The 12,958-nt window shown below is 33.6% G+C and overlaps 3 protein-coding genes across 3 annotated transcripts; 1 reads left to right on the forward strand and 2 right to left on the reverse strand.

Moving 5' to 3' along the window:
• Positions 1–288: 288 nt before the first annotated feature.
• LOC119675476 lies at positions 289–2,298 on the forward strand (the record flags this gene model as incomplete). The annotated part of the gene is made up of 2 exons (XM_038086683.1): positions 289–728; positions 2,262–2,298. Coding segments are annotated over 2 exons (477 nt in total), but the record flags the coding sequence as incomplete, so codon positions are not given.
• A 3,262-nt stretch (positions 2,299–5,560) lies between these two features.
• LOC119675477 lies at positions 5,561–6,385 on the reverse strand. Its single transcript, XM_038086684.1, has one exon. The coding sequence runs from the start codon at positions 6,383–6,385 to the stop codon at positions 5,561–5,563; it is 825 nt and encodes a 274-aa protein (XP_037942612.1).
• Positions 6,386–7,181: 796 nt separating this feature from the next.
• LOC119675479 (chromatin-remodeling ATPase INO80-like) lies at positions 7,182–12,120 on the reverse strand. Its single transcript, XM_038086685.1, has 10 exons — positions 11,875–12,120; positions 11,436–11,779; positions 11,120–11,313; positions 9,968–11,036; positions 8,874–9,912; positions 8,603–8,803; positions 8,354–8,531; positions 7,861–8,231; positions 7,533–7,794; positions 7,182–7,475 (listed from the first exon to the last, which is right to left on the reverse strand). The coding sequence occupies exons 2-10, from the start codon at positions 11,752–11,754 to the stop codon at positions 7,182–7,184; spliced, it is 3,927 nt and encodes a 1,308-aa protein (XP_037942613.1). The 5' UTR covers positions 11,755–11,779; positions 11,875–12,120.
• Positions 12,121–12,958: the final 838 nt, after the last annotated feature.

The raw sequence follows: 12,958 nt of genomic DNA on the forward strand, positions 1-12,958 counted from the left end.
CTGACCGCAATGAATTTAGGCTACTCTAGAGAATGGAGCAACTATGGCGAAGATAGCATACAACATTAGCATATTCTAATCTTTTAGACAGGTTAATGACGTCAATTGGATACCGTATCACTCGTCTAATACGAGGGCTGCTATATATATTTCTGGCTTAGGCAACACGAACTATTGTCAGGTGCAATCTGACATTTCCATTGGAAAGGTTGACATTTTTTAGCATAACATCACTCAGAACGTGGTGCCATTTAATTGTGAATTGGTTTATTTACAGAGACTTGAAAAATTCGTCTCGGCCAAAAAATGGAATTAACACGTGAAAATTTTCGTACGATAATTTTTCACAACTTCCGACGCGGATTATCACGACAAGATTGCATTGATGAACTTAAATCTTTGTATGGCGATGAAGTTCCATCCTATAGCACTGTGAAAAACTGGTTTAATGAATTCAATCGTGACCGACGCTCGCTCAACGACGAATTCTGTGAAGGTCGTCCAAAAACGGTCTTTGTGCCAGAGAACATTGATGCCGTGCGTGAACTGATAATGCAAGATCGTCATGTGTCATATCGTGAGATAGAGGCATCCTTGGGCATTTCTCCCACCAGCATACATTCGATATTACAAGAACATCTGGCCGTAAAAAAGGTTTGTTCTCGTTGGATCCCGCACAATTTGACAATCGCTCAAAAAAAGGCTCGTGTTGATTGGTGTAAAGAAATGTTGAAAAAATACATTCGCGGTGCTTCAAAAGACGTTTATAAGATAGTCACAGGTGACGAATCATGAATCTATGCGTATGAGCTCGAAACAAAACAACAATCGACCGTGTAGGTCTTCGAAGACGAGCCAAATCCAACGAAAGTTGTTCGTGGAAGAAGCACTTCGAAGCAAATTGTTGCCTGTTTCTGCGGCAAAACTGGTCATGTGGCGACTGTTCCGCCTGAGCAACGAAGGACGGTCACTTCAGAGTGGTACACCACAATTTGTTTGCCTGAAGTCTTCGGAGAAGACGAACCATTGTTCACCATGACAACGCGAGCTCTCACACATCGGCTTAAACTTGGTACCCAATGACTTCTTTTCATTCCCGCACATCAAGAAAAAAATGCGTGTCAACGATTTTTGTCGCCAGAAGATGCTGTTGAAGCGTTCAAAAACCATGTTTTGGAGGTATCTCAATCGGAGTGGAAAAAGTGCTTCGACAATTGATTTGAGCGCACGCAAAAGTGTATAAATCAGGCTGGAGAATACTTTGAAAAACAATAAAACAATTTTTGATGATAAATATTCGCATTTTCATTATTAGGCCAGAAATATATATAGCAGCCCTCGTAAGGCTTTCATTATTTCTTTTACTGAAAATATCAATCCTTCCTTGTCGTTCACTAGACTTGATAGCGAATGCTTCGAAGAGTTGCAAAACATGTATACCGTGGCATGGAACTTCTTAACTTCATAATTTCTTATAAAGTGTTTTCCAGATTTAAAGAAACATAAGTATCTTTATTAACAATGCAGGAATGTTGACCCGTCAAAACCAGATTGTTGCTTAGCATAGATTAGCCATAGATTAGCTTTACTGTCTTTCCGCAATATAAATACTTAGCTTGTACATTATATCTTCTATGCTACGAGAATGTCGAATTTATACATAGATTTTCTTTTCCTCCGATCATTTTTAATTAGGAATAATTCAAAAACGTTATTATGAGTAAGGCATGAAGTAGTATACAATGAATTTAGAAGCTAGCTCTACAATTTCCTGCACTATAAATTCGATGATATTTTATTAACTTAACTTCTATAAAATATACATCGTGGATATATAAGTATGTAAGTTAAGCTACATCTACATCTGAAAGGTTTTATCGGATAGTTCTATTTTGCCTTGCCTTTCACATTTGACTTTCTCATAATTTTTTGCCTTAAAAAGAAGTTTAGTGATTCTTTGAAGCTGACATTGTCAGTTACTTGTTTTCTAAATTATTTAGTTTAAATAATTGTCTATATTTCAATTATTGTTTTTAAAAAATTATACGATATTAAATTTAATGTTACAAAAATGATCTATTTATTCAGAATCTACTAGAAATATTGAGGTGCGATTGTTCGTTTTATTTGTAACACACCATTTACGACAAACCATTTGATCCAAATTTAAGTACGCGTTCTGAATTTTAATTAAAAATTTATAAAATGTGTATAAAGAATATATGAAAAACTTATTTTTGTAATTTGTTATTTTTTAATAGAGCAGCGCAAAAAGTAGCAACAGAATTGATACGTTAAGTAGTCGTCATAAATCTTATAAGTATCTGCAGAAACATGTCCAGTACAGTGGACAACCACATAACAATGCACGCATTTCAATTAACTTCATTTCAAAATCCAAAACAAGTTCCTCAATAAAAAGTATCTACAACAATTTCGTTGAAATTCCATTCGTTTTGAAGCAACAAAAAGTACTTTGTGGACTGGACCTCATAGTTAAGTTTATTTTACTTAATTTACACATTAATGCCATGATTTCACAATTGAAAATATATCTGGAATATTTATGCAAATAATTATTTTTTAGTAATTCTATGACATTTCAGCCTTAAGCTTTGATAAATACAAACATGGTAAACTTCATGTTTCTGTGAAAGACTATATTTTTGATACTTTCCTGAACAAATCAGATCTCAAAAAAAAAAAAGAGTCAAAAGACTTAATGGGGTCTTTTCTTGAGTGCTATATGAGTGCTATAATTGTAACTATCAAGTGCTGGATTAGATAAATAACATTGAGAGTATATTTTGTGAAACTATATTTTTTTCTAATAAAGCTTTAGGTTAATACTGTAGCATTTATTGCATATGAATATCAATTTAAGGATTAATGGACATTGCATAAATTAAAGATATCGTACATATCCTTATAAACAATAAGTAAGAATTTGTAGAAATAATGTTTTAATGTCAAGCATCCTGGGTAAGCATTTGCCATTTTCGGTCGCAATGTAGTATCGCATTACTTTTGAGAACTAGCATCTTTCAGCTGTTTTCTGTCAAACCTGAGCGAAACTCCTCACGTAGTTTTATTCTAGTAGTCAGCTTGTGCAGATAATTGGATTCGGGGTGACCAATAGAGGCTGCTGCATAATGTATTTTCCACAATTATTTTGTCGTATATATACACATTTTTATTTTATATTTTAATTTATGCAGTGTAACTTTCGTAAGGTTATTTATTTTTAAGGATATTTTCTTTAAGCTCATTCTGCGCTTAAGTCAATACTTGAAATTTCTTTGTGTTTATTTTAAATAATAACTTCTTTTGATAATACAAAAAGTTTTTTTTTTTAACACGAACTTGCGCATATTATCTTGATAGAACCACACAGTAGCAAGTTTGAAAATTCGAAGTACCTAAAAAGACCATCAACAGCTTTTGTTGCGAAAGGAAATGATTTAAGTTGGCATCCAAATCGTTCACACACATTGTAGAAATATGTACAACTTTACAAAAAATTCCATTCGAGTAAGTCTCATAGAAAATAAATCTCTGACTTATCTGCTTTTAGTGCGCTACTGAAAATCAGATGGACATACTTGAGTATCGTAAATTCAACGACATATAAGTATCTTTCTCAACTGAAAGTAATTGATATACAATCAAATTTAATGTCCCTTTTTATATATATATCTAATCCAACATACCAACCAAAACTGTAGATCTACATTTTTTGAGGAGCACGAAGTTCAAATACTAAAATTCACACCACGAAACTTCATACGAAATATTGTTTTATATGTTATGTTGTGAAGTCATCGAGATCACTTTTATTGATAGATAATATGTTAAAAAAAAATATATTTATTTATTCAATATAAAAAATAATGTGCAAGGTAAAGTAAGTCAAATGCAAAATAACGATTCTTCTTTACTTTGAAATAAAAAAATAAATCCTAAAGATAAATCCTGGTAGATTTCTTACTTTTAAAAAACAATCGAGATAATGCAATCTGTCCGGATTTTAAATCCGGGAATAAAAACAATCATATAATCATATAGAAAAATATGTATTTACATTAAAACAACTTTGGTTTTACTGAAGATTGAACTGAAGATTCATAGATAGTTATTTTATAACTCAATCATTTAAATTTACTTATTAAATTGTGTCTGGCTTGAAACCCATTCCAATAACAGCCAATCATGCGTAATTTCGATGTCAAAGATGAATCACGCACTGGAACACCATTGTCGAAAATGTCGATAAAATCATGGAAAATGTCGAGTCCGACAACCGACTGTCATGTAAGCACTATTTTGATTGCCCAAGAGCTAAAGATTGTACAAGAAAATAAAAAACTGTTTGGAACCATTTCAATAAGGTTGGATATTGGATACAAAAAAAGCTCGATGTATAGGTGTCACTCAAATCAACACAAAAAAATCGAATTTCCATCTGCGAACCACTACTGAATCGCAACAAAATCGCGCTTGACCCTTTGCTTAAGCGAATGGTGACTGGTGATGAAAACTGGATCACTTACGACAACGTCAAACGAAAATGGTGGCCCACGGTCGTAGTTGTGGTGAACCGGTTGAAACGGTGGTCAACCATGGACAGACTGCCAAGACGGTTTTGATGTGTGGGATTGTGGGATTGGCAGAAAATCAACTATTATGAACTGCTCTCTTACAGCAAAACTGTTAACTCGAAACTGTACTGTCAACAAATGAACAGTCTGAAGAAAACAATCGCCTAGAAACGGCCTGCTTTAGACAATAGGAGAGGAATTGTGTTTTATTGGGACAACCTCAAGCCACATACATCGATAATGACTCTCCAAAAGCTCCGGAATCTTGGTTGGAAAGTTCCAATGCATCAAGCTTATAGTCCATACCTGGCAATAGATGATTACCATCTGTTTCTGTCTATGGCGAACGATTTTCTGGTAAAAAACTCGACTCAAGAGAGGCTTGTGAACATCGATTTTGTTAATCTCAATGTTTTGCCATTAGGGACGAATACTTCTATGAGAGGGACATATTGAAATTACCTTCAATATGGCAACAAATCAAATTTCAATATATCATCAAATGTTAGTTGTTTTTTCATTACTGTTCGACCCATTCTAGTTTTGTTTTCATTTGAAAAATATAAAACCAACCTTAATAAATTTTTTTCTACTACACCTATTATAAGAATATAGATATATGATTTAGATAAATGAAGTTCATTTATAATGGAGCCTAAAGTTCGTTTTGAAACGAAGATTCAGTAATAACGATATGTAGGTATACTATAGGGAATTATGTTACAGGAATTTAACTAGTCTCGATCTGTAGAAGTTGAAATTATTCTCAATAACAATAAAAACGTATTCAAATATTTTTAACTGTTTAATTTTTGATATCTAAAAAATATTAAAACTATTATGTATCAAAAATATTGCATGACTTATAAACTGGTTCTATTGCTTGATTTCTTAACTAATGAAGCAATGTGTATACTTGGATTGGTCTTTTATAACTTTGGATTTTAAAGCACCGTATTAATTTAAAGACTTTTCTTATTGACATTATCATAAACATTTAATATGTTTGTCAGCTTCCATATTCTCTTTAGAAATTGCTCGTACACTTGTCGTTCATGATGACACAGAATTACACGTGATTTAGGCACGAAATCATAAGCTACATGCAAAATCACATACTTTCTCTGCTGCAAGATTTTACAAGCCGACAATAATTCCATGGGATTGCACTTAAAACTGACAGCGCCAGTTTCGGAGTCCAACATTTCAATCGATCTTGCTTTACAAGCACGCCCATCGCATTTGAGGGTGTTTTCCAAATTCTGAAAGTCAGCAGCCGTCTTGAATGACACCAGTGCCTCAATATCGCTAGTGTTGTTGAAAAATGGCATAACATATCCAAAAGCAGCTTCATATCGCTCTAATGTAGGTTTCAATTTCAGTTGAAGGTTCTGCAGGGACTCGCTGCACGCAGTAATTATTACGTAAATTTTGTGCATATATCGTATTTGTATTAGGTGTGTGTGTAAGTGGTCGTTTTCCTTTCTGAAATTTTCTAAAATTTTTTGTGCATCGTTACGTGGCATTCCCTGTTCTATGGCACTTGTCATAGCTTTACCTAAGGCGTCATTTTTTTTGAGGTTGACGGATTTACCTTCATATATTGCTAAACGTAGACGATGAGCGAGAGTTGCTAATTTTGGTGCATTCTTGATTTTAAAGTCCTTGGGCTCATGTCGGTTCTGCGTTTCAGCTTCTTCTTGTGACTCTTTTTGGGATTTAATGGACATACGGGAGACGAATCTTTTACTACACAGATTTCCAAACGTTCTTTGTGCAGGATGCATTTTGTTTTTCCAGTTTTTTTATTTTAAAATTTTGATACCGAAAAAGGGGTATTTGAGTCAAAATTCAAACAAAAATTTTTTACATGGGCAGAACCAATTTTGTTTTAAGAAAGGAAAATCCAAATGTTAGAAATTTCAAACATAAAATTTTGACTATTTTTTATTAATGAAAGAAAAAACTTTGTAAGCCATTTTAAATTCTATAACATTTTAAAATTTTTTTTTTTCAACCTATTTTTATAATAAATAATAGTTCTGACAATGGTTCTGACAAATTATCGATGCTTACCAATATTCAAGTACCAGAAAACTTAAAACAGAAACAGGATCTCTATGAATTAAGCAATCTCAATGGAACCACCATTTTGAAATTTTTTATATAACAGATTTACTAGCAAATTTTTAGATTTTTATTTCAATGCTACATTGTCTTTTGCTTAGACCAATAGCTTAAAATGTATTTCCGGATGCTTTCCGGGCAATTTTTTTTACATTTTAATGAACAAATATTTATCCTATTCAACAGACATAATGTATTCATATGGATTATACATAGCTAAAAATATAGTCCGTCGATTCATTTTAGGATGTTTCAACCCCCCTATTTCTCTCCCTCTTTTGCTGCGTGCTTGTTTACGCCTAATAACCGGCGACGGACGACAACAGTTTGTAATTCCTTACAGTTTGAGAGCTATAATTTATTTTAGTGAGTGGTGCGTGTCACCAGTATCTTTAAAATCTTTTAATTACTACAGTGATGATCAAACTCTCTCGTTTTCGCAGTTTGAAAAAATTGTCATTGGATTCGTATCATAGGATCGTATCTCGTAAGTGCCACTACACATGCACTTATTGTTTCATTTTGAGCACAGGGTATAAATCTAAATATATATACTAAAATAATTACAAATAAAGCACTTACTGTGTCAGCTGCAGTTAAATTAATGCCTAAGCCACCCGCTCGCGTCGAAAGTAAAAATACAAAAATATCTGCACGTGTTTGGAAATCTGCGACCATATCTCTACGTGCTGAAATTTTACTAGAACCATCTAATCGCATATAGCGATGTTTTCGGTGCCACATATATTCCTAAATCATACCATTTTTGCAAAAAAGTTACCATATTATGAATAAAATCACACTTACCTCTAAAAGATCAATCATTTTGGTCATTTGTGAATAAATTAATACACGATGTCCTTGTGATTTGAGTCGCGTTAAGAGACTATCCAGCACTGATAGTTTTCCAGCATCTGATACAAGTGTTTGTTTGTCCGGTATAATAAGTGATGACCACCCACTACGTGGTTTGCAAATATCTAAGCTACTATAAACCAATTGTTGTCCATCAGGGTTTTCACATTGCATATGTCGAATATGTGACCACTCGGCTGCACGACTTTCACAGCTATTAAAAAAAATTCAAAATGAATTTAAGTGGATTTGCTATTTACTAAATCGTATTGACACTTACTACATCCTTCTTCTTGTTGCCTGTACTCGTGGACACAGACCATATAGAAATTTTGGCATTTCTAATGGTTCACAGTAAAATCTAGTAGGTTTGCGTGCAATGTATGGAAATTCGGGCAGGAGTTCATTCGTTCCTGTTTTTGTTTTCTTTGACTGACCTTCCAGGAGCTGCGATTTTACACTCGTAACTTCGTCGTCACATGTCATAATGTCTATATCAGACTCTTTCTTTATATCTTTTATATTAGCTTCTTCATTCAGGATTTTATGGCTTTTGAATCGTTTTGAACGTATAACGCGATGTTCCATGGTTTCTTGCATATTTACAACAATGTAATCTCCAAACGCATACACACTACTGTCATTTCCAATCTAATAAAATAAAATGTTTTTATGTTTTTATGTTTTTATGATAAAATATATAGATAATTAGATAAATACATAATAGAGACTAAGGTTCCCAAAGGACTAAAAGTGCTAGTGCATATTCTTACCATGCTTGTGAATATGCAGCTCTTTAAAATACTGTCTTCAAATAGAGTGCATTGCTCAATGGGATTTTCTAACATCGGTTCTAGTAACTGAAAACGTGAGGGTTTATAGTTTGTCCACCATAATCGACGATACGATAGCAACTTATAGAAAATGAGTAAAAAGCGATAATGTTGTAAACTAGGAAATAGAACAAATATTTTTATTTCTCTAAAACCCTCAGGTTTGAAATTATGTATTGCATAACTTACGAACTAATTAGTCCACCAACAGTCATATCTTCCAAATTTTTTGGTGATATATCACTTAAACGCGTAAAACTAAAACAGCAATCATCACTTACATTTAGATCGATATATCGGGAATAGTTTTCCCCACTTTTTTGAATGTTATTTGCTTTTGGTTCACTAAACATAGAACGATGTACATGTTCAGCTTTGTATATAAGAAACCTAATCAATTGAAATATTTTGATATAATTAATTACTGTTAGGAAGTCAAAAATAAAAAAGCATTTCTAACCTGTTATAGAGCAAATGGCGTTTACTAGGCAAAGCTGTTTTAAGTACGCCATCATCATATACCAAGCGTGGCATCACATACTCTTGACAACGCATAGCAAAAGGGCTCTTAACATCTCTTCGTTCAAAAAGCTCTGGATGATTGCACACTTTTCGAAACTGCATAACTAAATTCATAAGGTTTGAAGTGAAATTGCGATCAACATGTCCACCATCGCTGGAACTGCCTGCACCACTTCGTGTTAGGTGTAGTAGATCCTCAATTCGTATCTTCTTTTTAAGTGCCATATATAGCAGTTTCTGCCTTATGGTTAGTGGACAGTAAACCATGATTTCAATTTTGTCTGATAGTTCGTTCTCCACATCTTTTTTAATGCGCCGCAGCATAAACGGTTTGAGTATCATGTGCAATCTTGAGATTTGCTTTTCATCGATACCTGTTTTATTTTCAGCATGAGATTCAATATCCTTTGAGAACCATTCATTAAATTCATCATGTGAATCAAATAGTGTTGGCATTATAAAGTGCAGCAGAGCCCATAGTTCAGCCATACTATTTTGTATCGGTGTGCCACTCAATAGTAGGCGATTTCGACAATTAAAGCCCAACAACAATTTCCAACGCATTGAGGACGCACTTTTTATTGCTTGTGCTTCGTCTAATACCATATATTGCCATTTTATACGATTAAAATATTTATAGTCAGATACAATCAGCTGATAGGATGTGATAACAACGTGAAAACTAGCGTCTCGCGTATGTAAATCTTTTTGTTCCCAAAATTGGCGTAGGATTTTACGTTCATTTGGTGAACCCCAATATGGAACTACATTGAATTCTGGTACAAAACGTGCTAACTCCTGCTGCCAGTTGTGTAAAGTTGACGCAGGTGATATAACTAGAAAAGGACCCCAAACTCCATAGTGTTCTGCTACATGACAGAGAAATGCTATTGATTGTACAGTTTTACCCAAACCCATTTCATCTGCTAATATCCCACTTATGCCCTGGTCATAAAGATTAGCCAACCATGTCATACCTGTAAAATAAAATAAAAATTATATGAATAAATTTATATCGATGGAAGTGTTTACCTTTGATTTGATATGTTTTTAAAGTGCCTTTAAATATAGTCGGTTGGGGCAAGTCTGCTTTTACTGGAGGTCCAGTTATTTCATCGGTTTTCATTGCTTCTTCTTGCTCTTCTTTTATCCTTGTTGCTACATCAAACTGATGCTTTAATACTCGATCAGTATTAAACGCTGTCTCTGCATTCTTTTGTGCCAGCTGTTTCATGTGTTCTGCGTCATAGTCATCATATGCAGCAAGACGTGGATTCTTTTCGTCATCCAGTTGGCTTAATATACGTAGTTGTTCTTCTTCAGTACCCTGGCCGAGTTTTTTAGACATAAAATGGGCGTACAGTTCAGTTTGAGTGATAAGGAAATTAAGTTTACGTTGTTGTCGTTTAGCTTCTATGATTTCAACATCCATTTTACGCTGTTCTTCAGCTTCACGTTCCATACGTTTCCTCGTATCACGCTCAACACGTTCATAACGTTTCCAATAGCCCAGCATCTCTCGTGAGAGCCGTTTTGCACGCCACACAGTTTCCTTCATAACACGTTGAGATTGCATGGCACGCTGACGCACTACTTTCATGCACATACCTGCAACTCGCTTGCTGCTCTGTATTACTTCCTTGTGGTTGTTAATTCTCAAGCGATGACAGCGAGTTATTTCCTTTTTACACATTAATTGCCAAACGCGTTTTCTACGTGCCGCTAACACTTCAGGAGACGCCAACAAATTTCTACGACTTTTGCTACGTACGGCTGAGCTATTTGCTTTGCTAGATAGTGCAGCACTACTATAGGCATCAGCTTCATCAGATAAGTCATCATCATTCACGGCTGAGGTATCACCGAAAGCATAGTTCTTTAGTTCTGAAGGATGAATTTCTCCAGATTCAGGCTCATCGTTTGGAATGTTTTTGCGGGATTTACGAATTTTCGTCAGTTTTTGTAATTTGGGTAAGGTCGACTTATTTTCATTCTTTGCACGTCGTTTACGCTTGCGCACGCCAATTATAGATTGCTGATGGTCGGGATGCATGTCAATGCAGGATAGAAAACCACTTCCGTAATAGGTATACTGATTGTTCTAAAGATAATATTTATATATTTAATAATTTGTACATTAATTAAAAATTTAACATTTTATTTATTAATTAAATTGTAACGTACAGTAGGGGTTTTATAATAGCGTTCACGTTCCTTTTGCATTTTCCGATGAGATTTCAATAACTGCTTTATATAATCGTCCTCATCGCTGAGTTCTGACTCTGATTCAGTGTCACTTAATACTATGGAAAACAACCATTCACGATCGTTACTCAACTCAGAGAAGTTATAAAGGTGCATTTTTATATTTTGACGCTCTAGAAAGAGTTTAATTATAATAATTAAAGGTTATAAAACATTAATTACTGATGACTTTGCTGCAATGAGTTAGGTGTTCACGCGTGCAAAGGAAACAATTTAAAAGGCTATTCTTTTATACCTATTCTTGAACCAAACAATTTTTTGCATTTCTTTCGATTGGTTCCATTTTCTGATTCATTATCGGAGCAGGCTTCAGTAGAGTCCTCGGCACTATCATCTTCACTACTTAATGGTTTGGCTAAAATTTCACGCGCATACTTCATAAATGGTTTCATATCCAATGCTCGTTCTAAGCGTTGCAAATGCAGAGGTTTCGCCATAGCCACAGTTGATTCCCTGATTTGGTGGGACTGCCTACTTGGTTGAGAGAGTGTTCCACTTGCTGTCAATACTTGAGCGCCGGTCAAGCCATTAACATTAGTTTTTGAAATATTCATTTTCGCTTAATGTTCTTAATTTACACTAGAAATTACATATAAAAATTGGTTAAGTAATCGTATGTGCACTAATTCTTCATTAAAGTAAATAGTCACACCTTAAAATAAATATATATTTACAATCAAAACTTTGGACTTAATGATTTCCGTTAAAACTTTGTTGTACGTTTTACTTCCGTTTAATACAAAATTCAAATTCAATTTTGAATATTTTTTAAAATAATTATTGCTATATTTTAACTTGTAATAATATCTGAAGCACGCTTCTGATAGCCTTTACTTTTCGACCTTTTTTCGTTATGTCAAAATTACTATAGGCAGCTATTTTATGCATGCTTATGCCGAGCAACAAAACAAAAATTAGTACAAACGAAAGAGGAATATGATTTACTTAACTACTAACAGCTGGTCGCAAGCGATAAATTGAACGACGTTCGACGAAAAAACTTGCAGGGTTGCATTTGAGCACGCATAAGAACTGTGTATATTTTCAGTGTTGAAAGAAGCTTTTTATAACGCATTCAAAATTACTTGTCCTGTTATTTTCTTATTATGGCCGTGTGCGAGTTCGAGTAAATTGATGGTAAATTAAGAGAAGCAGTCAATTATGTCGATATGGCAGCGAATGTTGGTATTTACTAGAATTTCGATAAGGCTAAATTAGGTGATGTTTAATAAATAAAAAAATAAATTTGAAAACTTTTAACCAAAAATAATAAAGAAGTGCAATAAATAAATAATTAAATATTTACATAAGTACAGTGCAAAAAATCCCTAGAAAATTTCAGTTTACTTAATTTCAATTGACTTGAACTCACACATGGCCTATGAATGTTAAATTTATTTTTATAATAAAATTGTAATACAATTAAATATTAATTTCCATAGTATTAATTTTATAATACACAATCATACAATTTTTTGTTATATTATGAATAATTTTGAAAAATAAAAAATATTTTTAACGTAACATAACAAAACATTGTTGCAATGATGGACACTTCTAACAAAGCAAAATAAAATAAAAACAAATTAAAATATTTAACGTTGTCGAAATTTTATAAAAACTAGTAGTAAGGTCTTTTCTTTTGTAAGTATATCGCAAAAGAATATCCTCTTATTGTGAATGTTACATATGACAACTTAGTCCAACTTTTTTAAAATCGCTTAACTAATAATCAACTAAAATCGCACGTTGCCAAGG

Source organism: Teleopsis dalmanni, chromosome 2 (assembly GCF_002237135.1).
Source record: "Teleopsis dalmanni isolate 2A chromosome 2, ASM223713v2, whole genome shotgun sequence".
Lineage (NCBI taxonomy): Eukaryota > Metazoa > Arthropoda > Insecta > Diptera > Diopsidae > Teleopsis > Teleopsis dalmanni.